General features: G+C 54.0%; 1 protein-coding gene and 1 long non-coding RNA gene across 2 annotated transcripts in view; one reads left to right on the top strand and one right to left on the bottom strand.

Moving 5' to 3' along the window:
* The window catches only part of SMPD3 (sphingomyelin phosphodiesterase 3), a 13,707-nt gene extending 8,920 nt beyond the window's left edge, over positions 1-4,787 (bottom strand). The window contains 6 exon segments of the mRNA XM_030297435.1: positions 3,475-3,518; positions 3,521-3,629; positions 3,631-3,768; positions 3,770-4,518; positions 4,521-4,772; positions 4,775-4,787. Of these exon segments, the coding sequence (XP_030153295.1) occupies positions 3,475-3,518; positions 3,521-3,629; positions 3,631-3,768; positions 3,770-4,518; positions 4,521-4,772; positions 4,775-4,787 (1,305 nt within the window).
* Positions 2,276-24,326, top strand: LOC115502250. Its single transcript, XR_003965026.1, has 6 exons — positions 2,276-2,357; positions 6,566-6,686; positions 9,741-11,309; positions 18,013-18,393; positions 20,506-20,671; positions 20,926-24,326. It is a non-coding gene; the product is annotated as an uncharacterized LOC115502250 (long non-coding RNA).

The following is a 24,326-nucleotide window of genomic DNA, read 5'->3' as shown; positions in this document are numbered from 1 at the left end:
GGCCCTCCACTCAGAGAGCCTGGGCAGGCTTCCATCTTTCTTTTCCGCTGCCAAAGTCAGGTTGGCATTATTCTCCTCCATATGGGTTTTCACATCATTAAGCATCCTTAGCTTCCTACAGCTCTTCATCTCCTTTCCCAGCCTGGATGGATGCACGTCTCTCCTTTCCCAGCTCTTGGGGGGGATGAACATCTGGTTACTTGATAATGGGCTGTACAGCCTGAATTTGGGGCTGTTTATAAACTCCTATGTCCACCATTCACTTCTTGCCTACATTGAGACCCAAACCTCAGCCTTTAGTACCACCACCCTGGAATGTCTTTGGGAAATCACATACCACTGATGCACTGTGTTGCAAAAACACAACACAGTTTTAAAGCCACAGTGCCTCCAAAGGCCACACGATGGCGCTCTTGCCCCCTGTGTTCCCCAGCAGTGAATGTTCCCCCTCAATTAATAATAATAATAATAATAATAATAATATGCTGTGAGCACTAGTGTTAGTGCTTCCTGGACACTGCCCCCCTAGGGCCTTACAACAATTACGAAGGTTAAGTAAAATTATACCAGAATTGCTTGGGGGTCACGAGGCTCAGAAGGGGAGGCAAGTCTTGTCAGATGTTTGCTGCCCTGAGCCCAGCTCTTCACCCTACTCTCTGCTGCTTTCTCAACTCCTGGTGACTTGGCAGGCTTTTCACCCATTTGATGGTCTTAGTGTGCTAACCCATCACTCACTCTGCACTTGGTGTCACTTGCCTGTGCTGAGACGTGGGGCAGGACCGGGGAGGCCCCCCCTGAGGAGACCGGCCCCCGAGGGAGGGAAGACACAGCAGCGAGGCTATGGCTGCCCTCCCTCAGCCCCTTCCAGCCCCTCCCGCTCTCCATCAGCCCGTGAGCTGCCAATAGCCACTTTACTACGTGCTTGGATTGATTGATTCCAGCGTGAGGCCTCAGGAGTTGCAGAGGCTTGTGTTTCTCTTGCAAAACAAATAATCACAACAAGAGATTGGTGTCTTTTAGTCCTGGTGGCAAAGACTGTCAATAGAGAAGGTGCCCAGAATCAGGCTCTCCCGCAGGGGGGGCAACAGCGATTCTAGTCCCTTTTCAGGCTGTGACAGCAGCAGGAAGCACACTTTCCTCAGGCATAGCCGTGCCACGAGTAAATGGGGGGGGGGGGGGCGGGGGGAGAAGGGGTACAGATAGAGGGAGCACTGGCTTCCACCTGCAGCCAAGGCCACAGCCATGGCTGCTATCTTCTAGCCCCTGGCCCCTTGGGGGATGGCCTGTCTCCTGAAACCTCCAGGCTGGAGAAACAGGTCTGCTCTCATCAACAGACAGCTGGGTCTGCCACATAGGGAGCTCAGTTGGCCGGCCTTCATTTCTGTCTCACTAGAGAGACAGACAGCTGGGGACAAAGGCTGAGGGGCCTATGGCGGGAAATACGGCTTGTGCGGGCTGCGCTGAGGAAGCGCCACACATGTGGTGTGACAACCCAGGGTGGGACCAGGACAAGAGGAGCCATTCGTGGAGGACCCTGGGGGTGTGGGGTGCTGGAGCAGAGGCCAGGGCAGGTGGAAGGGCCCCCGCTATGAGATGGGCTTCTCCCCGAGGCAGGAAGTAGGCACCAGGAGTCAGACCTGGGACAGGAGGAGGATGGGATTGGAAGGGAAGGAAAAGCAGAGGAATGGTGGCCTGGGCCTTGGAGGTGCAGCTGAGGATGTGGGATGGACCCGGATGTATTTAGAAGGTGCAACTAGAAGTCTGGATTGGACTCCTAATGGAAATTAGGAAATGGAAGTGAAATTAAGAGCCTGGATGGGCTCAGGTCATAGGGAAGAGTAAAGGTGGGGATGGTGGAAACTGGCTGATGGAGATGGGCATATGATAAGTGAAAGAGACTGTGTCCAGGAGGGCAGCCGGACAGAGAGTTGAGGGCTCTGGGGAGAGATCTGGGCTGGGACAAGCCTGAGAGCCCTCAGCAAATATGGAAATGGAGTCTGTGGACTGACTTCCCAGGGGCAGGTGCGTGGGGCTGGCCATGGTGTCCACTTGGAAATGAAGAGGTCTAGTCAAGTGGGGTAACCCTGCTGTGGGGGCTGCCAACCCTCACTCAGGCTGAGAGCTGGAGGAAGGCAGCAGGCCCTGCCAGGTGCTGCCAGATCTGTGAGGTGAGAGAGAAGTTGCAAATTGGATTTTATTGGAATAATCTTGATTTTTCAGTGCTGGCCAACACAGGAAACTTTTTAATGGTGTGGACCAAGTCAAACATATCCGCAGACCATTTTAGGCTAAGGAGCAGAGGGAGCAGTTAAAGGCTGGGCAGGGTGACCAAGAGTCTGGAAGGAACGGCCAGAGAGGTAAGAGGAAAGCCCGTAGCAGAAGGACTGTCCTAAGGAGACGGTTGTGACCCTGGTGGGCGTGGTGGGTCAGGGTGCAATACCAAGGAGGGAGATGAGGGTGTTGGGCTGGGGGCAGCACCAAGGGGGTCCCTAGCCTCTGAACCATCTGTGGTAGGGGGTGGGAGGGAGAGGGTATGCTCTCCTCCTGAGAGCTTGACAACATTTCCCCTCCTTCCCCAAAAAGTCACTCCGGCTGCTGAGACAAAAATATATCAAGGAACAGAACACTGATGAACCACATGCCAAATGGGGTGGTAAAAGGAGTTCATTCAATTTTCTCTGTGAATGGAGAGTCAAGGACCCCATGTCTGGGCCTGAGAGCCACACCAGAAACCACTGGAGTGGGGCCTGGGGCCGGTGCTGTATCAACTGGCCTAATGCTCCTTCTGAAAAATCTGGAAGCACCAACAGTGGCTTTTGCATAGGGAACAAAAAGTCAGCACTCAGAGTGTGTCAGGCTCAGTAGAAGATAAGGGGTATGACCAAATTACCATGGTCTAAAAACTCCTCCAATTGCATCCAAATTAGCAGAAATAATTATGATTCACTTTAATTAGTGACTATGGAAGCGAAGCCTTGGCTGGTGGGCAGGGTGCCTGGCATGGCAGCTGTGTGACAGCCAGGAGGGAGGGTGCACCGGGCCAGTGAGGCTGCAGGCCTAAGCGAGCAGGCATTTGCCCCTTAATGGAAAGGGGCCCCTGCCTCCCCCTTCTTCCCTTTATCACTGCCATCACTGCCAGCCACCTTCACCACCCACAAGACCCCTCAGGCCTCAAGCTCACTCCCCACCCTATGACTGGGCACTAGGTCGCCCCCACTTTACAGATGGGGAAAGGGCTCAGAGATCTGAGGAGCTTGCCCAAGAGGACCAGTCAGGTCTGTCTGTGCCTGGACCTTCGGCCCTTGTCCCTGCATCCTTATTGTCCTTGTCCCTGAGCTGGGTGCCCACCCATTCAGCTCCACGAAAGGCCTCGCCTACCCCCAGCCCCCAGGAGGAACCCCCAGCTGCAGCCCACCTCCGGTGGCTCTGTGACGGGGCTGATGTGTGCCACTCTGCAGAGCCACAGCCTCCTACCTTGAGAAACAGCGCTCCTTTCGAGGCCAGGCCATCGGAGCCGCCCCGTTGGGGTAACAGTGATAGGCCACGTCCATGATGGGGTAGCGGCTGGCAAAGAAGAGGCCGCTATTGAGACACTTGAAGCTGCAGCAGCCTTGGCAGCCGTAGACCCCCGACGTCGTACAGAATGTACTCGAAGTAGCCGTGCAGCTGGGCTTTCAACTTGGCGGCTGCCCGCTTGTCAAACACCTCCTGCAGGCACAGGAAGTCCAGGTTGGCGGGGAAGAAAGCGGAGACCTCGTGGTCAAAGGCCCTCGTCCGGGTGGCGCCTCTTGCGCGCGGCAGCCTTCTTCACCCCGGAGGCCTTGTAGGGGAGCTTGCTGTTGGTGGCGCCCGGCTCCCCGCTGCCGCCGTCCCGCGCCTTCACCAGGGACTCCCTGGAGGCCGAGGGGCTGCCCAGGCTCCCCGAGTCCCCATCCCGCTGACTGTGGTTGGGCGTCTGGCCCCGCGAGCCCCCACTGGCCCCGTCCTGGCCTGGCCCCCAGAGGCGGAGTCATCAGCTTTCAGGGGGCCGGCCCCCGTCCTCGCCTCCGATGCGCACAATGCAGGCGTCCTCAAGGCTACCGCCTTCGGCCGGGTCCCCGGAAGCCGGGCCGTTGGCAGCCTCGTCACTGGAGTGATGCCCGCTGTCACCCTTGTATTCCACAGAGGCCGTCCTCTTAATGCTCCCAGGGACGGCCCGGGCCACGCCATCACTGCCCTGCGGTGACACCAGGCTGCTAAAGCTGGCCGCGCTGATGGAGGTGTTGGTGGGCGAATCGATGTAGATTTTGATCTGGGGCCGGCTGGCCCCATTGCGGATTCTCTGCCCGATCTCTTTGGCTCGTGCTTGGGTGTTAAAAACATTGTTGAGCCTGGCCAGCGAGTCAGGGAGGAGGCAGAGGTTGGCAGTGGCGAAGCAGAAGCTTTTGCCAGGACCTGTACCCTTCCATTCACTGAGCAGGGCCGCCCCACCGGCCGGGCCCTTGTCCTCCAGCCGGGAGTAGATGTAGGGTCGGCGGCAGACTGCAGTGGGGACCAGAGGAGGAACCCAACAAAGGCGAAGGGCAGCGAGGCGACCAGGAGGGCCAGGTAGACGGGCGCGAAGAGCACGGTGCAAAGCAGCTGGAGGTAGCACGGGTCATCTGCCCGCTGGCGCTTCTGGCAGGCAATGGGTATGAAGGAGGCCACGAGCCGGTCCAGCAGCCAGTAGCATGGGAAGATGAGGGCCCAGGACACGGCGTGCAGGGCGGACAGACAGCTATTGGGAAGGGGGCCGTGTACAAAACCATCGCAGCTCACTGGGCGCCGCAGCCGGCCCTACTACATGGTGTCTGTGGCGGCGCGGCACTTTCCTGGAGGGGTGGGTGAGCGGGGGGCGGGGGTCCGTTGGAGGAGGGGTCACCTCCTGGCGAGATGCGTCTCTGAGTGGTCAGTGGCGAGTGTTGGCCAACTGGTCATGGTTCACCTCAGTGGCCATGCTGGGCCACCAAGGCCTGCTGGAGAACCTGCAAGACAGAAAGGAGGGGGCTTTTATTCACCCTTAGGGAAGCAGGTCGAAAGCAGGGGCCATTGTCTCCCTTCACCCTGTCCCCTTGCTCCAACATGAGCATGAGCATTCTGTTTGCCTGTGTGTGTTTGGTTTTCTTGGAGCAAACAGCTTGGTGACATGACCACCTTCAGCTGACCATCCTGATCTTGTGACTGCTTGAAAACTGACCCAGGATTTTGGAGGGCCCAGCTTAATAGGCATTGGGAGGCAGGCTGGGGATCCCAGAGGATGGCTGGACCTGACACTAGCCTGGAGCAGCCAGAAGCCCATCAGGAGCCAGGGGTGTGCTTGGAATGAGTGAGAGGTGACCCTGATTCAGAGGAGCCTCAACACATCTGCTTGTCACGGAGTGTCCTTCAGGTCCCAACAGAGAGGGAGCATACTGCAGAGAAAGGGGCCAGAGAGTCCTGGGGCAGAGGGCAGTGTGGCTGGCAGAGCCCTGAGAGGAGGGCCATCCCCACACCCAGGCTCTCACTGGGCCCCCGCCTACAGCATCAGACAGACCATTCTTGCGCTCCCACCCCTGGTGACCCCCGGCAGAAATCCCTCTCTGACCAGGACCCAGGCACTGCCCCGGCCTAAACAACTTCTAGAATGATGGTCCCTGTGACTTTCGGAGAAGTGTCCTGGGGCTGCAAGGATCTGGCCCAGCTTCTCCCCTAAGCGTGAGATGCAACCCCAGGGCCCAGCTGAGGCCCACAGCTGCAGAAATGAGTCCATCCAGGTCCCTGTCCCAGCCAGTGCATGAACCTCAGAACAGGCCCTGGGGTCCTGCCTAGGAGAGACTGCCAGGTGCAATCATCATGCTGAATGTAGAATCAATAAAGACCAGAGTCTTGAGTGTTTGCCCAGCCTCCGGGGACCTGTTGGTGATCATTCTGTGGTGAAGCTGGTATAAGCAAATCCAGAGTCTTTATTACCAGCTCTGTCAGGGAGTTCATTTCCCGCTCACTGTCTCACCGACCCAGTCCAGCTTCTGCCCTGGCACCAGCTGGTCTGTGCCCATGTTCCATCCATCCTGGCCTCACAGCCTGTCTTCCTGCTGCCTCCCTGGTCACCTCAGCCAGCACCTGGTGTCACCTGGGTCCTGCCTTCCCTCAGTCCGCACATCTCCCCAGCTCTCCTGGAGCCCTTGTGCTGGTCCACGACTGCATCGCAGCTTCGCCCACTTTTTTGGCCTCCTATCCATTAGGCCACAGTGGCTGGGGCTACTCATTGTCTGATCCGACCATCCCTCAGATACCTCAAACCCTCTGAAAGTTTGAGCCTCACTTGGCCCTTATTGGGCGTCTTGTCTCCTAGCCAGGCCTCCGTGTCTGCAGCCCCATCTCCCACTCAGTAGGATGTGGTTTCCTGCCCATGCCCTGCCCTCACCTGACTCACCCTCTTTCTTCTAAGACTCAGCTCAGAAATCACCTCCTCAGAGAGGCCCTTTTGCCCCCTCTTGCCAGGTAGCTTAAGTACGTCCACTGGGGGCTCCTGTTCCCCTCATTCATGGCCTGGTCTCTGCGTTTCTAGGTCATAAATGCTCATGGGACACGGCCACCTCCCCAGCAGACTGGGAGCTTCCTGAAAGAAGGGGGCTGCCTTGAGGGCGTGGTGGGTCCTGGAGCTGCACCAGCAGGAGCTCAAGAAATGGGTGAGTGAATGGAGGTCAATCTGCTCTGCCTCCAGGCCTGAGGTGCAGGGTGGACGGGGTGCCGAGTTTCTGCCGTGTACCTGTCACCCAAGTGCACTCCTGTAACCACATCTCCAGGGCTGAGTTAACGGGACGAGGTGCTTGTCCCAGACCAGAGCTTAATGTCTAAAGACGAATCTAAGCTGATGTCTGTGTCTCGTTCTGGAGAATATATTTCATGAGGATTTTACTTCTTCAGAGGAAATCGTTTTGAAGCAAATGCCGGAAGGTTACAATTTGTAGAAGCAGGTGTCTACTCAGACCACAGCTGTTTGGCCAGGAGCCATGGGAAACAGCTCCTTTGCAGACAGCTCTGTGCTGCAACTTGGTTTAATCTGGGAAAGGCACGCCCTCCACTTGTGGGCATTGGGATCATAGGGCTTTGTCTGGTGCTGAAGTAGCAAGGCCTCTCACTCAGATGCGGGCAATGAAGTTCACTGTCAAGGATGTTGGTGAGGCCAGAGGGCCAGCTACTGTGTCCCTTTCCCCTTCTTCATGGGGCAGGGGTTGGGGAAACTGTTTCAGAGAGGATAGGAGGAGACCCTGATATCCTGTCCTGAAGCTCCAGACCAGACAGTGGCCTTCACCACTCCTCCACACCCAGCCCGAGCCCTGGTCTCCAAGGGCCAGGCTCTGTATGTGGGTGTCCTAACCCCGATGGCCTTTCCTTTGGGGTTTGCTGATTCAGAGGTCCTTAACTTAAGCCAGGCTCCTGGGCTGAGACCCTGAAACCAATTTTATGACAGTGGCTGAAACTGGAGGATTTGTGGCAGGCTTGCTGAACCTCTGTGCACACGATCTTTAACCCCCAGGAGAGTTGTGTCATCTCTGTGGCCCAGAGCTTGTGGCTTAGTACTTAGATTGGTGGCTGTGCAGAGTTCTCCCATACCTGCTATCTGACAGACTCGCCTGTTGTTTCTTTAAAATCCCAAAAATTTCATTTGAATTTAACCCGAAGCTGGGCAACGGCCCACTGGCTCCCTTTGAGCCTGTGGGCTTGGCTGCCTTCAGCACAGTGTGCAGCACACAGCAATGCACGGTGTGGCCACCTTCAGACTGGCTGCAGTGAAAGCTGTAGGGGAGGCCACAGAGCCGCCTGCACCAACTGGACCTAGAGGAGGTGGCAGGTCCTGTCCCTACAGGTGGGGAAGGTGGAATGGGGTCTCCCAAGTCTCCAGCAGCCACTGCATTTGGCACCAAGGTGCTGGGGGTAGGGGTCTAGGCCGGACTGCTGGGGACACTCAGATGTCACCCCCAAATGCATGGAGCAGGCCCGCTCCCAAATCTCCTTAGCTCTTTCTTCCTCTTCTCTGTGGCCCGAGGTCACCAGCCCAGCCGACACCACCCTTACCTGAGCACCTACCGCACCCTGTCACCATCCTCCGTCTCAGGCCACAATGTGCATAGTGGTCGAAGGAGCTTCCTAAACAATCTGACTAGATCCTCCCTTTGGCAGTCCCATGGCCTTGGAGGAGAAAGTCCAATCTCGAGTCTCTGTCTAGGGGCCCTCTGTGCTTCTGCCCCTCTTTCCTTACCCAGCCCCACCCTGGAAGGGTCCCTAGCACCTCAGAGGTAGATGCAGCCCCACTTCGTCAAAGGGTTCCTGAGAGAAATTCCCAAACCTTCTGCTCTCCCATGTGGCCCATCCCTAACACTGGCCAGGCAGGGTAGGGACCTGACCTCTGCTGTGACCGCACTATCAGTGGGAACTGGCTCCCTCTCCAGCTGCCCTGTGTCCACCTCACTTCTGCTGTGGCCACAGGAACACTTCTGGGCAAGTTCCTTCCCAGCCCTGCCTGCAGCGGCAGTGAGCGGCCAGGCCTGATCTTTCTGGTTCCCCCAGGCTGGTCCCAAGAATGTTGTTGGTCTCAACGCAGGCATCAGTGGGTTTGAGGTGGCTGGCAGCCCAAGGGCCACCATGGCGTTCCTCTAAGATGTGGCAGATCCAAGCATCCTAGCTCTTCACGGCCACTGGGTCCCCCATCCGGGCCCCTCCCCTGCCTCCTGTCCCTCAGTGCCCTGGACATAAGGAGCCCCCAGGTGCTGCCCAGCCACCCGCTCCTGCATGCAGTCCCTACATCTATGCACGGAAGCTGCTGAAGCAGTGACACAAAAGGAATTGCCACGGATGGAGCCAGTTTCTAGAGCTGTGTGGTTAATTATTTTGTCTCAGTGAAATGAAAGGAGGGCAAACAAACAACAACACATTAATTAGTTTGATCTACGCTTTCCCCATGAAAGAGGGGAGTAGAAGTTAAACGCCAGAGGCTGGGAACTTCTCAGAGAGCCCTAGAAGCCTTCGAGGGTGTGGGTGCCGAGGGGGATGCAGCAGGGCACCCAGCCTGTATCCCTGGGCCCTTTGTCTTGCCCACACCCCCTGGCGGGGCAGGACCTTGTGGTGGCCCAGCCCAGGCTCAGTCTCCCAGTGAGGCATGCCTTCGTCACCTCCATGCCCCAGTTCTCTGCTTCCCTGTTCTAGAACTGGCATCTTTGCCAAGCAAAGTCTACCATGGGCATCTCTGATCAGGGTGACAGGTTCCTCAAAGGCCACATGTGCTGAACTGTAGCCACTCAACCCACACGCTGGATTGCTCTTTCAGGTTCCTATTTAAAGCAACAATCACTCCTGGGTTTCTCCCTTTTATAAGTCCTGGTGAGTGGATTCCAGGGTTGCTCAGGATGCCCCCTCCCCTGCCCCCATACCATGGTCTCCAGAGCTGGGCTTGAGTCCCAGATACCCTCAGGTCCTCATGGTCACTCCTGAGCCCTGGGGTCACTGTGGGGGGCTACCCGGTGCCCCAAGGGAGGGCTCTTGGGAGTCAACCTCTGTCCTACAAATGGAGACCTCAGACTTGCCCCCTCACTTCCAACTGCCCTGCTCAACACTCAGCTTGGGTTGGAGGGTCAGGCTCGCTGATCCTGTCTCGTTATCTATGGCATAGTGGTAGCAATATCTGCCTTCCAGGCTAATCATGAGGATTAATCCTTCCCTACCTTCCCTCCTCTTCCTTGTAGGACCTCCCTGACCAGGTCAGGAGGGAGCCGCCTCCCCTGAAGCTGGCTCCTGTGTGTCCTGACTGCTCAGCCTGACCTGTGGATTCAGTGGATTTTGAAGATGGTACAAGCTGGTTCCGTGCACTGTGCTGGGGGCAGCCTGAGCCCCCCCCCGCCCCCCCCCCCCCCCCCCCCCCCCCCCCCGATCCTCTGATCCTCTAAGCTCCTGACTGACCTGTGATGCTTTCAGATCCTCAGAGACCCATCTGCACTGTTTAGGCTGGAGCTGCTGGCCTTCACAAACGTGTTCCTCTCCCTACAGTGAGGACCGGACGGGACCTAATTGTGACAAGGAGACTGGGCTGCAGAACCAGGGCAGATGGAGGGAGCAGAGAGGTTTGCAGGCTGATCCAGCAAGGAGGGGAAGTTGCCTGGGGAGGTTTGGAGTCCAGATGGGAGAGAAAGAGGTGGTCGGTCACAGGCTGGCCACTCCTGGGCAGGCACGGGACATTGACAGAGAGAAGCTCTACATCAGGGTCCTGTGGGTTACTGGTATCTGTGGTGACCTGACCTGCAGATGCCTCAGCACAGGAAGGGAAGACTTGGACTGCTCAGAGGCCGAGCTAAGCCAAAGCTGCTCTCCCATACACCTCCCTGAGGAGTCGGGGACCAGCTGATCTGCTATCCCTTGGGGAGGGCAACTGCAGGAATAGGGCCTGGCCAGGCCTGTCCTGTTTGGTGTTGAAGATTGGGGGGAGGTTCCCAGCAGCTGCCCCAGGGAAGCTGCAATGGGTGGGACCTCTGCAACAGGCACCAGGTGGCACTGGCACCAGGGTAGCCACCCCATTTCCCACTTCCCTGGGAAATGGACCTGGCAGGCATGCTGGTACACAAGGCCTGCTGCACTGGGGCTCAGAGGGTCCCAGATGAAGGTTGACTTTGGACTTGAATTTTTCCTGCAGCAGGAAAGTAAGCAAGCCAGACCAGTCCTGCTGGCCAAGGCCAGCCCTGGCCCCTTCAAGGAAGCCTGAACTGTCTTGAGGGATCTCTGAGCTTTGGGGAACTTTGCGGGAAGTTGATGAGGGTTGGGAGTTGCCCCAGGCTGGGCGTAGGGTGGGACCTGTCCCTCCTTCATAACCCTTTGCTCTGGTCCTTATGCCTGCTGAGCCCTGTCTTCCCAGCAGCTGGGCTGGGAATCCTGGGGCAGAGGGACCTCCTCCTATCCTGTGTCCACAGGCTCGTGTCTAAACAGGCATTGGGCCAAGCCCCAGGTTTCTGCAGGAAAGACCGAGAGGATCCCTCCAATCCAATTACTCAAATGTGCCTGCATCCGCCGGTGGCGCCGAGATCGGGCCGGCCCATTTCTGCCTGGATGCCAGCCGCACAGGGGTTGGCATAGCAACATGAGCTCTGATCTGCTGAAACTGGGAGTCAATTCGTCACTGGGAGGACAGAAAGAAAGACTGAAGAGGACGCCTTTAAAAGTGATGCGGGTCAGACAAATCCAGGCTAATCCCTGAAATCCACAAAAATGGGTCTGGCATTAACACGTGTGCCATAGCAGCGACTCCCAGTGACATGGTGTGCCAGGTAAATGCCCATTCACCCTTCTAGATCCAGAGTACCTGCCCCCTTCTTTCTGAAGCTCTCCCCAACTTCCCCATCCTGCCTATACCCTCTCTGCCCTACACACCCCCAGCTGGCCCTCTAACCAGGCCCATGTCTGTTTGCACATCGGGCCCCCCCCCCCCCCCAGCAGCCTGAGAGCACCTGATGGAGTCTCTGGCACCAGCACAGACCCAAGTCCGAGCCTGCTCCACCTCTCTGGCGGTGGCAGACCTGCTTTTGTCTGTCCCCCTCCAATCCGAGGGGAGAGCAGTGAGCCACACTAAGTCAACCGGCACCACAGCCCCCTGATCCCAAGGTGAATGGTCATACGACCCACGCTCTCACGGGTGCTCTTACTGGACCTCTCAGGAAAGAGGCCTGCATTTTCTCTGAGGTGGAGGCACTAAGAACCTGAAGCTTCTGGAGCCTTCCTTGAGAACAAATCTAATTCAAAGGAAAATAGACCTTAGGGCTGGAAGGGGAGTCCTGGTGACATTTTGAGCTCTAGTTTCCCTGGGCCTGAAGACAACACCACCCCAGACTTTCTAATGAGTGAGTTACCAAATTACCATTTCCTTTGCTCTAGTGAAAGTTGCATTTCTGTCGCTTGCCGTCAAAGGGATCCTATCTAATATATACCAGCGACCTGATCTTTCTAAAACTCAATTCTTAATCAGTTTGTCTCCTGGGTACACTTCTGTGGCACCTCATGGCCTGCCCACTGGGCAAAGGATGGGGTGGGGGACTTTCTCCTGAGTTCTGGAAGACCCTGCAGGACCTGGTGCCTGGGGTTTGTACCGTTATGGTTTGAGCATCCCTCAGGAGACAGCAGTGCAGATGTTGCAAGCACAAACTCGGGTGTCAGGCCACTGACTCTGAGCTGTGATTTCCGTATCTGTTAGGCATCTATAATAACATAACTAGCTCAGGGTAGCTGGAAATGATGTATGAAGACTTAGCACAGTGCCTGCCACATCTCTAGTAATATTTTTGTTACTGCTACTACTGTTAATTTTCTTGCTGCAAAGGCCCTCAAGATACAGCTGGAGCCCTCACAGTTTCCTCCTTGTGTGGTTGGCTGCTTGACAAGAGGGTGCCCTGCTATCCCAAACAAGGGGTGAGGATGGTGCAGGGGGTATGGGGGTCTCATTCTCCTGGCAGGACGGTCTGGTGGGGGCTGCCTGTGCAAGCCTAAGTTACAGGCTTCTGCAGAAACCTGTGCAGGTTCAGGCCAAGGGGCCATAAAATTTTCAAAAAGACACTTTCCAAGGGAGCTATTAATGCATCACGTGGTTTCTGAGAATAGGAACAGGCTGCAAGCAGCTCCGTGGCACCCCTTCAGTCAGCCAGCCTTGGCATTTCCATGTCAGAGCTCAGAAAGCCCAGATGAAGCTGATTCTTGCCACGTTGGATGTATATGTGCCAGGGGTGGCCAAATCCATCTAATATTTAAAATAGCAACACTTCTGGGTTCAATACCTTGTGCTACAACAGTGCCATGGGGCAGCTGCCCTGAGACCATGTGCTTCATCACAGAATGGGGCTAAGTTTGAAGATCTGGCACCCCACCCTCTACTTTCTGCCTTTCCAGAATCATCTATTGGTGACCAGAAAGGGGGCCATTAAGGAGAAGGCTAGGTGGCGGTTGGCACCTAAGTCTATACCTGAGTCCAGGGCATGGGGAAGCTGGGGGTGAGCGCTTCCTCCATGATGAAAATCAGGTCTGAGATCAGTCTGCTCCAGGCTCTTCTCCACACGGGCATTGACAGGGCAGCTCCAAGGCAGGACTGGAGCAGACCATTGTGACTACCAGAGAGGAGGCTTCAACATCCTTAAGCAAGGCCCAAACCGGGAGGCACGTGCCAATAGCTGAGCATCTAGACTGGCTTGGGGCTCCTACCTCAAGTGGCCTGAGCCTGCCCGTGTGCTGAGGTCTTTGCCCGAGCTGGTCCTCACAAACAGACATGAGCAGGAGGTCCTGGAACTGCCCATCACCTGCCTCAGGTGAGCTCTGGGGTGTCTCCTGCATGACTGGCCGAGTGCCAGCATGCTTCCCTCTGGCCAGCCCTACTTCCACCCTCAGGGGAGACCCTCCTGAGGGATGGAGACCAGGAGGAATCACACTTTTCTCAGGCTCTGCTATTGAGGCTGCTGTCCCAGCGAAGTCCCTGCTTCCCTGACATGAGGGCTGATGTTAATGGTTCATGAGCTGAACAAGGCTTGGAACATCCTTTGCTTAAGAAGAAATGACAACATACTTTCTGTGGGAGTAGAACTTTAAATACAAGTCCACACAAATGGTAGGATTTATGCAGACCCAGTGTTCAGCTGCATTTCAAGTACAGTATTTCCTCCTGGAATGGATTGGCCGCCTGAGTGGTGTGTAGGCATTTCAAGGCATCAGAGAACACAGATGAAGACAACAAACCTTCCTAAAACAGAACAGACTTGCTAAAATTCTTCTGAAGGGAATCATTTCACATTCAACCTAAAGTTTTCTGTGCAAAGAACATTTAACAAACTGAGTCCTAGAGGAGAATTATGCAGAGATCAAAAGCAAATCAGTGTGAATGAGTAATAAAATCAGGCGTGAGTGTCTCGCCAAGCCTCCCTGCAGCCCTGGGCAACTGGGTTTTCTGGACAGAGGGGGTCTCACGTACCACGGAGCACTCAGGCACTCATCCTGGGCCCTCGCAGAGGTCCTTCCTCACACACGTTACCACTGGAGCACTTCGCTCTAAGAGAATGGGCAAGAACTCCCTCCTCCTGAGAGAGGAAACCCCACTCAGGCTAAACCAAAGACTGCCTGACTTAGACGGACTCTGACCTGCCTGTGGGGTTTCAGCGCCTGCTCCAGAATGTATAAGTGAGAGGGGATTGGGGGCTGCTGGAGTCAGCTTCCCCCATGAATGAGATGTTGAGCTTCTTTTGCGTAAGACTGTGAATTAGTCATTTGTCCCCAGCAAAGCCAGGGGAGAAGAGATGGTGGGGATCTATAGCCCCCAAGTTCCCTCTAACTGCTGCACCAAACTTGCCTTCCAAGGGTCTTCTGAGGCTCTGGGTTCCAACTAACGCCTACCCTCTGGTCGTGGTAGCATTTCTACACAGTTCTTGCCTACTGAATCCTGCACTTGTGAAAAGGGAAACAGGAACCCTTGGGTCTGGCCAAAGAGGCTTCGTGTCCTCAGATTGCTGGTATAGACATGCTAGTGTAGATAGTGACATGTCTCCATTCAGGAATGACTACTTATAAGCACGCTTTATCTTTGTGAAGAGTTGGGCAGATGTTTCCTTTTTTGTCTCTACCGCCGCTTCCAAGTCTAGGCTAGGACTCCTGCCTTACTTCCTCTAGCCCCTGGCGAGGCCAGAGCCTGCTTTCCAGGCATTGAGGCAGAGTTGCACTTCCTGGTGTCCTTGTGGACCAGGCTGGGTGGAATAATGTGACCAGCTCCATCTGACAGATGAGCTGTGAGTGAAAATGATATGGGTCACTGCGGGGCCAGAGTCCTTAACAGCAGGCGTGAGACCTTCCAGAGTTCTCTCCCTTTGCCACATCTACCTGCAGCATTCAAGATGGTGGCTGCTCCATCAGCCTGGGTCCCAAGGTGAGGACACACGGAGCAGGGCCCCAGCTAACCCATGTGTAGTAGGAATGAAAAGAAAACTTAAGATTATAAACCACAGCATAGCCCATCCCAGCCTGACCAATAGAGGAAGGCTTCTGGCTTTGTTTCATCAATCCATTTACCAAAAACAAGGCCTTACTGATCAACAGCCCTCAGTTTCCCAGGTATATAACTAGATCCACCCTCCAGACCTAAATCTCTTCAAGAAAGATCTTCATTTATTTTTATTTATTTATTTATTTTTAACGTTTATCTATTTTTGGGAGAGAGAGACAGAGCATGAATGGGGGAAGGGCAGAGAGAGAGGGAGACACAGAATCGGGAGCAGGCTCCAGGCTCTGAGCCATCAGCCCAGAGCCCGACGCGGGGCTCAAACTCACGGACCGTGAGATCGTGACCTGAGCCGAAGTCGGACGCTCAACCGACTGAGCCACCCAGGTGCCCCTAAAGATCTTCATTTTAAATGGCAATAATGATGTTCCTCTGCCCTAAATCCAGACCAGGTAGGGAGCTCACTCCTTCCCATTCTCTCAGGGTATGTTCTGAACAGTCCATTCCCGCTCAGGACCAGGGGAGGGAGCTGAGCCATAATTTTAATTTTTAGTGGAAACCATTTCTGCTCAGAGAAGAGGCCACTGCTAGTGATATAAGTAGCAAAGTAAATCCATGGGCATGGGGAAGTAAATCCCCTGAAAACTTCTAGGGGATCAGTGTACAGGTTGGTTCCAGGGCCCACAGGGGACAGGCAGGAGGGAATGTCAAGAGTCCACTGAGGTGGTGCAGATGGAGATGGATACAGCAACCTATGCTTAATGGTTGGGGGTCAGACACTGCCGGGTTGTGCTGGCTGAGCGGTGCCTGCCGGGGCTGGCGTGGTTAGGGGGGAGGCCTGGGAGCTTGTGGGGGGGGCTCGAAATCCAGCTCTGATGAGTCAGATGCAGCACTGTGACTACTTGGGATTTCACAGCAAGGTCCTGGGAATTTCCGGGGGCGGAGCCTTTGCTTTCTAGGTGTGTATATTTTAGTGTGGGGGTGTCCTTCTCAAGGGCATTGAGACAGGAAGGTGGTAGGTGGTGGGTGTAGCAAGCAGTAGCAAGGGAGGGAGATGAAGTGGAGAGTCGGAGAGAGCTGCGAGTAGGCATGTGGGAGGCAGAGCCACTCAGATAGTCCAGGCTGCAGGGCCAAGCCCTGACCACAATGACCCACCAAGTCCCAGGAGGCCGGGGAGGAGACGCAGGGAGGAGCAGTTGTGGAAAATGGGCCTGGAGGGAGGATCCAGCGCATTCACTGACAGTTTATCCTGAGTTGGGCTTGTTTAACTTAAATGCTTTGAATGTCCCAGTGGCTTCCCACTGACACCACACAGATCAGGCTAGCCTGGAGCCAGTCTTCTGCTCAGAGCAGGGAGGGCCGAGCGACGCTCTGGATGACTGAGTGTCTGGGCAGCCCCCTAGTTTGAAGGTCCCTGCACCACCCTCACAGCCAGACAGAAGGTAGACAGGGTGTCTCACCGTGCTTTCTGGTAAAGTTCTGGAGAGAAAATTGCCAGAACAGAGGTCAGCACCAATGAGAAAACACTCTATGCAATTTCAACCTGATTTACTTTTAAAAATAGGCCCAGTGGGAGGTGCAAGCCACTTGATCCTCATCTGTCCTTCTGCTCTCTGCCCTCGGTCCTGGAACCACCATCCTTCTCGTCCCTTTCCTGTCTCTGGGTCTGCTTCTTCTCAGAGCCTGTTGTTGTCTCCTCCTCCTCTGCCTACCCTGAGGAGCTAGACCTTCCTCTGACTCTTCTCATCTCTTGGTTGATCCTTCAGGGTCATCTGTTCCCAGGTGTCTCTCCTGATAGATCACCTCTTCCTCCACTGCCCCACCAGCAGCTCTGTCTCCTGAATCATCCCTGAGGCTCTGGACCTCCTCCATACCATGCCTCTTCCCACCAGACCACAGTTCTACCTCCCTGACCCCTCATATCCATTCCCAGGGTGTGTCAGGGTCAGGCCCCACCCCCTCCCACCTGTCTCCTTGCAGCTGGCCTCCTTCTTCTGGTCCACATGGCAGCTACTGGGGTCTTTTAAAACTACACAGTAGACCACATTACTTCCCTGCTAAACTCTTCAGTGGCTCCTGCTGACCCCAGGAAGATGACCAAACACCTGGCAGGGAAGGGCAGGCCAGACTCAGCATCCTGATCACTCTGCATCGTCTCCTATTTCTGAAGTCCCAGGGGCTGTGCGCAGTTCCCCTCCATACCCTTCTAGGTCTCCATGCCTCTGCTGGGGTTGTTCCCTGGTAGCCACCATCTGTGTGCAGGGATGAGGCCTCAGCAGGGGGCTTGGGGTCAGAAAGTCACAATGATGTTCTGTTTACCAAGTCCCAGCCAGTCCCTGGCTCTATGGCCAGAGGACCTTTGACCTGGATGAAACAGGTCATTTCTCTCTAGACACCTGGCAGTTTCTGTCCATTTACTTATTGCACACATTTGCAGTCTTGCACACCAGAAGGGTGACCAGCCCCTCATACCTTCAGATTTTCCAAGCTAGAAACAGAATTTGATCTTGAGCAATGTTGGCAAATGCCATTCCTCAAAGCAAAAGGTGGAAGTGTCATTGGTGGTCCTATGGATTGTCTCTGTGGACCAGGGACTCTGCTCTTGTGACTGACACCAGCAGCCTGGGAGCTGCTCAGCCCCACCCCTCCTCTACTCCCAGTCCCAGAGAATGCAGGTTTTGCTTTCTAACTCTGAGGACTTTGTCCCCCCTTGCAAGCACTCAATATTTTAGTCCGTCACCTGACTATAGCTGTGTTGGGCACATAGTAGGCAAGTGTCAGCTCCCCACCCCCTGCCCAAATTACTTTCCACCAGTTGTTTGACAGTGCTTGTTTCATAGCATCCTTACCAGCTCTGGGTTTTAAGCAATTAAAACATTTTTCAATAGTTTAGTGGGTAATGATATCTGGTGACATTTCCCAAGATATTTAACTTGTATTCCTTCATTTTGCGAAGTGTTACCTCAATTATTTCCCTAGGTACGAAGGAATTTGTATTTTCTCCATAGATTTGGGTGTGTGAGACACGCTCCTTCCACTGGCATTCTACTCCACAAGAGGGAGTTCTGGACAGGATCAGACCGCCAGCCCCCTGATGGCTTACTGCGCAGCTGTGTTTTCAAACTTTTAAACCAAGCAGCAGAAACTTTTCTTAAACAATCTCACCCAGCACCTCTTTATATAAACAATAATCAGCCTACGAGGGGGAGGCCTGGAGAGGCAACTCCCACCCCTCCAGAAACCCCTATCTTACCTGAGGAGGAGCCACTGGGACCCTTTTGATCTTCGTCTGAAGAGGGGGCGCCACTGCAGTCAGGACCTGAAACGAGATGAGCGGTTCACAGAGGTGTCCGGAACTCAACCGACAGCCATCCAGCAGCCCAGAACAGGTGAGCCAGGTACAAAGACCAGGGGCCCCACCTGCGCCAGAGCTGCGCCACACCCTCCACGTCGCCAAGGAGAGGGTGTGGACCCGGTCCTTGCAGACGAAGTACAGCTAGAGGGGGTGGGCTGTAGGTTTCTGCGACAAATGTGCACAGGCCTGGGGGTCGGAGGGTTGACAAGTGGGGAGGACTCTGCCTGACGGGCGGGAGGGATGAGACCTCCTCGTGGACAGCTGGACCTGGGCCAGGCCGCTGAGGGTGTGCAGGGTCGGGACGGGAGAGAGGCGAATTCAGAGCTCCAGCCTCGGAGCCTGGGTTTGATCTGACAGGCGAAGCTAGAACAATCGGAGTTTTCCCCCAGGAGCTCCTTGTAATCTCAACTCGCAAAGATATGTGGGGGTGGAGAGAACTGAACCCAGGCAGCAGAAGATGGAGAGTGGCCACCGGGACCCGGGTCGGGTGGAGGAGAAAGCCGCGTGGAGAGAAAGAGAGGGCTTTCACAGCAGATAAGGGTGAAGATAGGCTGGCCTAGGGGACGCTCAGCAGAGACACTTCGTGACCTCAACAGGGTCTACTTAGGTGATGGTTGGGAGAGCACTCGTGTGAGGGGAGGCCTTGGACAAGATGCCACCGGCTCCCTGTATCTCCTGCTGGCTTGGCCTGAGCATAAGCAGCTCCAGACACAAGCGCCCCTATGGGGGTTGGTAGGCTGGGTCTCGCTCTCTGGTCCCGCCCTGCCCTTCTAACCTCGCCCCTGGCCTCGGGTATTGACCCCTCCCTCGACACTCTGGCCCCGCCCCCTCTTCCTAGGCCTCCACGCCCCTCGCGGACCGCGCCCCCTGGCTTGAGGCGCTCTTCTGACTGTTTAGTCTCGCCTTCCAGTCCCAAGTCTGGTCCTCGACTTTCCAGGCCCATCCTTGGCTCCGGGCCCGGCCTCCTGGACCCGGCCCAGGAAGTACAGCCCCCACCCCGCCAGGCTCCGTGTGCGGCGCCCCTTGGCCCTCCACCTAATCCAGCCAGTTTGGCTGCCGGGACCAAAGCCCTCTCTACCACTGTCACATGTCGAGGCAACCGTTACTCCCCAGCGCTCCTCTGGACCAGCTTCCATCCTTTATACACACTTAGTTTGCAAATCACCCAAACTGTATTTCAGAAGAATCTGAAATTTAAGTCCCAGTCCCCCTGCCCACAAGCCAAAGATGTTGCAGAAGGGCTGGAAGGAGTGTTTCTTCACTTGGCAGACAACTGGCTTCCCTCCTGCCTAGGAATCCACATCGAGAAGCTTCAGGGTGACCTGGGTTCTAGTCCTGGGTCTGCCATCCATCTGAGTCTCAGATGCCTCCTTCTTGGTAACACTGGGGGGGGGGGGTGTCACTCGAGGGTCCTGGGCAGCTATGACCAGGACCAAATGAGCATGAGATGTTGACAGATTAGGGTGGGAAGAAGGAAGCCATAGACCCTGGGACCTGTGTTCCCCTAGGGGCCCTTTTTCCCATGTGGACACTCTAGCTTGTTTCTTCTGAGTTAACCACCTGGCAGGCATCCCTCCCCACCCGTAGCCTGGGGAGTCCAGCCTGCTGGGAGGTCACAGGGTGGCCTCCAGGCAGGTCTTGTTTCTGTCCCTGGGACGTCTGCCTCTTCACCCTCTGTAGGCTGATGACCTGCATGCATCTCTGTTCACCCTCTTCCTGGGCTGACCTGACCCTAGGCCACAGGCTGACAAGCATCTAGAAGTGGACATGGAGGAGGCAGGCCTCTCCTGGGCCAGCGCAACCAATGCAACTCTCAGCTCCCTCCACGCTCGGATGGGGAGGAGCTCACTCCTCAGCTCCCAAGGAGAAGCTTCTCAAGGAGGCCCTGTGTCCCCAGACATTCTCCAAATTGTCCCCCTCCAGCTACACAACCTCTCTTCCCCACCAGACTCTTGTAAAAATTCTCTGCATGTTTTTCAAAATAGAATTAACTGACAGGAACTGACTAGGGAGGGGTTTCCAAGGGGAAATGAAATTACAGGACCTTTTTTTTCTCAAAAGAAAAGAAAAACATGTCAGATCATTGATATTCTCAGCCAGACCTTGTTTTGAAATATGCTCTCCTCTGTCCTTTCACAAACTACAGGCTTTCACCCTCTTTGAAAATAAGATCACATCAAGTCAAGGATTCAAAATGGGAAAAATTCAATCAGAGCCTCCCTCGGGCCAGCTACACATCTCAATACACTCGTCGGCCAGCAGAATCGGCTCCCGCTACAACCCAGCTCAGCATCATCGTTCAAAACGCACCGGTAGGAAATGGTGAAACAGAAGGACCTTTCATCCCCGAGTGAGCGAGGCCTGCAGGGCTGCTCTTCTAGCTCCGGAAGCTGGTGGTGCCTGGGCCGAGTGGAGTCGGGGCCTCTTGTTTAAATAGGCAGCAGGAGTGGGGCAGGGCGGGCCTGGGGGGCGGGCATGGAAAGTGGGCTGTTTACCCAGCACAGCGAGGCAGTGTCTGGGGATCCAGCAGTGGTCCTCAGCACGCGCCTGCCTGCTTGTCCACCAGGAGCCTCTAGCCCGCAGGCCTCTAGACCGCAGACCAGCACCTGGGGTGACCTCTGATGGACGTGCAGCTCTAAGTGAGACCATGTCCTTGGATGCTTGGTCCAGGTTCCTGAATACCTCTACCTCTCCTGAGATACACCCCAGTCAGCAGAACCATTTCTGGAGCTGGACGGACCTGCTCCCTAGTCCAGGAAGGAGTGGTCTCTTCTGGCAGGGGCATCTCTCCAAGCCTCAGTTTCTACTTTCTTTCTACAGTTTCTCCTTTCCTTCTGACTTTAAAGTTCCAGAAATGATGTGTGCAAAGGGCCTGATGCCTTAGGAGGTTGATTTATTTATTCACATGGTAATGCTGGGGCCAAGTATCTTTGATGAGGTTCAAGCCCAGAGATGTTTGGAAACGTTTGCAAAGTCACACAGCCCTCTGGCTGAGTGTCAGGGTCAGCCTGGGACTAGGCTGGGTTGGTGGAATCCCCCTGGGGTGAGGGTGAGAAGCAGCTGCTGGCCTTGGGGAAAGGTCTTGAATGAACTTTGGTGAAGGAGTTACCCGTAAACCTCCAGCACCATGGCAAGAGGAGAGGCATGGCTGGACAGGCATACTCACATGGCCTGTCTGCGCACTTGGTGGAGACCTCATTGGCAGGGTGCAGAAGTACCCCAGAGTCACTTCTAGGAATGGCCTGTGAGAGGAGCTGCTCCCCACCAAATCCGTATATTACAGCCCTAACCCCCAAGGTAGCTGTATTTGAGAGGAGGCCTCTAAGGAAGTGATTAAGGTTAAATGAAGTCATAAGGGTGAGACCATGATCCAATCAGATTAGTGTCTTATAAAAAAGACATCTAAGAGATCTCAAGGCCTCACCCATGCATTGGGGAAAGGCCATGTGAAGACTGCAAAGCCAGAAGGAGAAATCTCATCAGAAACCCAATCAGCCAGAACCTTGATCTTGGGTTTCTGGCCTCCAGAATTGTAAGAAAATACATTTCTGTTGTTTAAGCCCCCTAGTCTGATATTTTGTTACGGCAGCCCCAGCAGACTAACACAAGGATGGGATTGAGCATGGGGAGCATGGCAGAGGACCAGGAATGAATGCAGAGGCTTCCAGTTCATCCAACTGTATGGGTGCTGAAGTTGCTCACTGGCCATGGGTGGGGTGGTGAAGGCAGGGTTGTGGTGTTGAGGGACATGTGCATGGATGTGTCCAGGTGGCAATGGGATATTCTGACCCAGAACTCAGCAGACAGGTCTGGGCTGGAGCAAGACTGGGGAATTATTAGAGTGTAGGTTAAATCTTAGGAGTGGCTGAATTTTGTCAGATCACCTATTCTTTCTTTTTCAACTGGTCCATTCTAATTCCAATGAGTGTTGGATCAGCTTTTGTCTTTCATATTTTTATAAAAAGTCAACCATCCCTTCTTTTTTGTTGTATAATTGTGCACAAATTCTCCCCAATTTTTAAATGAGTTTGTTTTCTTCTACTTACCCAGAGCAAGTCTTACTTAGGAGCATAACTCACATGTGATTAAGGTACTCATGCGTGGTTCGAATTGCACATTTCTTCCTGACATTCATCTTATCCTCACTATTTATGATATCAGTTCTTTCATCATTCTTATCCAATTGCAAAACAACATATCTCCCTTCAGCCTGCCAGATCATTTATCACACCACATTATAACTAGCAAATGCTGATTTCTTTCTCTCAGAGTTACCCTTGAAAGGCACGCTGTGTGCATTCTTTATTTCTAGGCTGAGCTGTTTCTCATCTCTGGAAACTTTTCTTGTATTGTTTCTTTTCTGAGGTTTCCTCACGGTATACCTCATCCCGTTTATCTTTCTCTCAACTTCTGTAGGGCTGTGACACCATTTCCCACTCCCAGGTGGGTTATGTGTACCTCTGATTGTTGTCTTTTATCTGTATTTCTGGTTTGATGTCTTGCTTTGTCCTCAACATCACTGCTTTCTCTCCTCTATTGTTTCAGTTATCCCAACTACTGCTTCCAGACATGTTTCAATTCTTTTACGGTTTCCACCATGGAATTACAGCCTTTCTCCCCCCCCCCCCCCCCGGTTATGATCTGTTCTTGTTAGTAATGTTTTTTGTCATTTTTTTCCCAGTAAGTTCATCTTATTTGTTCCTGGGTCCTTTCAGATTCCATCATTTAAAAAACAAATTTGTGGACATTTATTGAGGGCCTACTGTGTGCAGACATTGCTATTCTGCATTTAGCACTTGCAGGGGCCTGCTGAGCTTCTAGGTGCAGCAGAATTCTGCAGTTAGAGCTGCTTTGAGGGAGGTTCTGGTTAACAACCATTTATTCCATCTTGTTCCAAAGAAGATTTAAGATGACTTAAACTTTGTTCTATGTACAATATAATGAGACTTTTTTTTTTCTAGCAGTGAGGGAATTAGAGTTAAAGAAAAATAAAGGTAGAAAAGGCAAGCAGCAGCCAAGCAGAGATACAAAGATAGCATGCAGGAAGTGAGAGTGTCTATTCTGATGGTGGCCTCGGTGGGCACAGAAGGGACATATCTTATGACTGTGGCTTCTCCTTTTGATTTCTGATGGTGGTGCTGAAACGGTCCTTTGTTTTAAGTTCTTCCTTGAAAGGCTGCAGCACAGAGGAGGCCCCCCATGTTATGACTCACTCTGTAAGCCCCCTAGGTGGGAAACACTTACTTAAAATTTTTTTCCCAATAGGGAAGGAATTGAAAAGAAACAGGCAAGATACACGTGACAGTGTGGGCCGGCTGCATGTAAACAGTGGGCCAGCTGCCTCCCGCTCATCTTTCAAAAGTTGGTATTGACTGAGCAACTGATCCTCTGTGTATTTCCTGTACCCTGAATCTGATAGTTTCCCTGTTTTGGGGTGGCAAGTATAGTCTGGGAGTGGAAGGCTTCTTGGGGTCTCTCTGTTCCCACAGAACTCCAGAGTGGCCTCATTTCACACCTCTCAGGAAACAGTTTTCCGAGTGACAGATTGATTGGTGTATGGGTGGTTACCAAAAAAGAATCTATTTTATTAGCTGTTTGTCTTGCAAAGTAAGATCACTTTTTAAAACTTTATCAAAATGTCATCGTCTTGGGGTTTCAGAACGTGCCCTCTGACTTGGAGGGAAGATCTGCAGATCCCACAGGTGAAGAGCTGTCAGGTCAGGGTCTTACATGCACTCTCGGGTGGTGAGCCCTGGTGTGCCGCCCAGCCTGAGCTCTCTCGGGTGGCACGGAGGGCGCAAGGGGCAGCTGGGCACCAAAGTGCTGTTGCCAAATCTCATCCTGATGCCTGAAATGGCTTTTTTTTTTTTAAATATACCAAGGGAAAATAAAAATCTAGGCATTCATACACATGAGAGACCATGTACAGATAACTTTGCTTTTCATTTTGAAAAGGAAATAGAAAAC

Source organism: Lynx canadensis, chromosome E2 (assembly GCF_007474595.2).
Source record: "Lynx canadensis isolate LIC74 chromosome E2, mLynCan4.pri.v2, whole genome shotgun sequence".
NCBI classification, from domain to species: domain Eukaryota; kingdom Metazoa; phylum Chordata; class Mammalia; order Carnivora; family Felidae; genus Lynx; species Lynx canadensis.
Note: the sequence above shows the minus strand (reverse complement) of the source record. Positions and strands in the feature narration are given on the sequence as shown.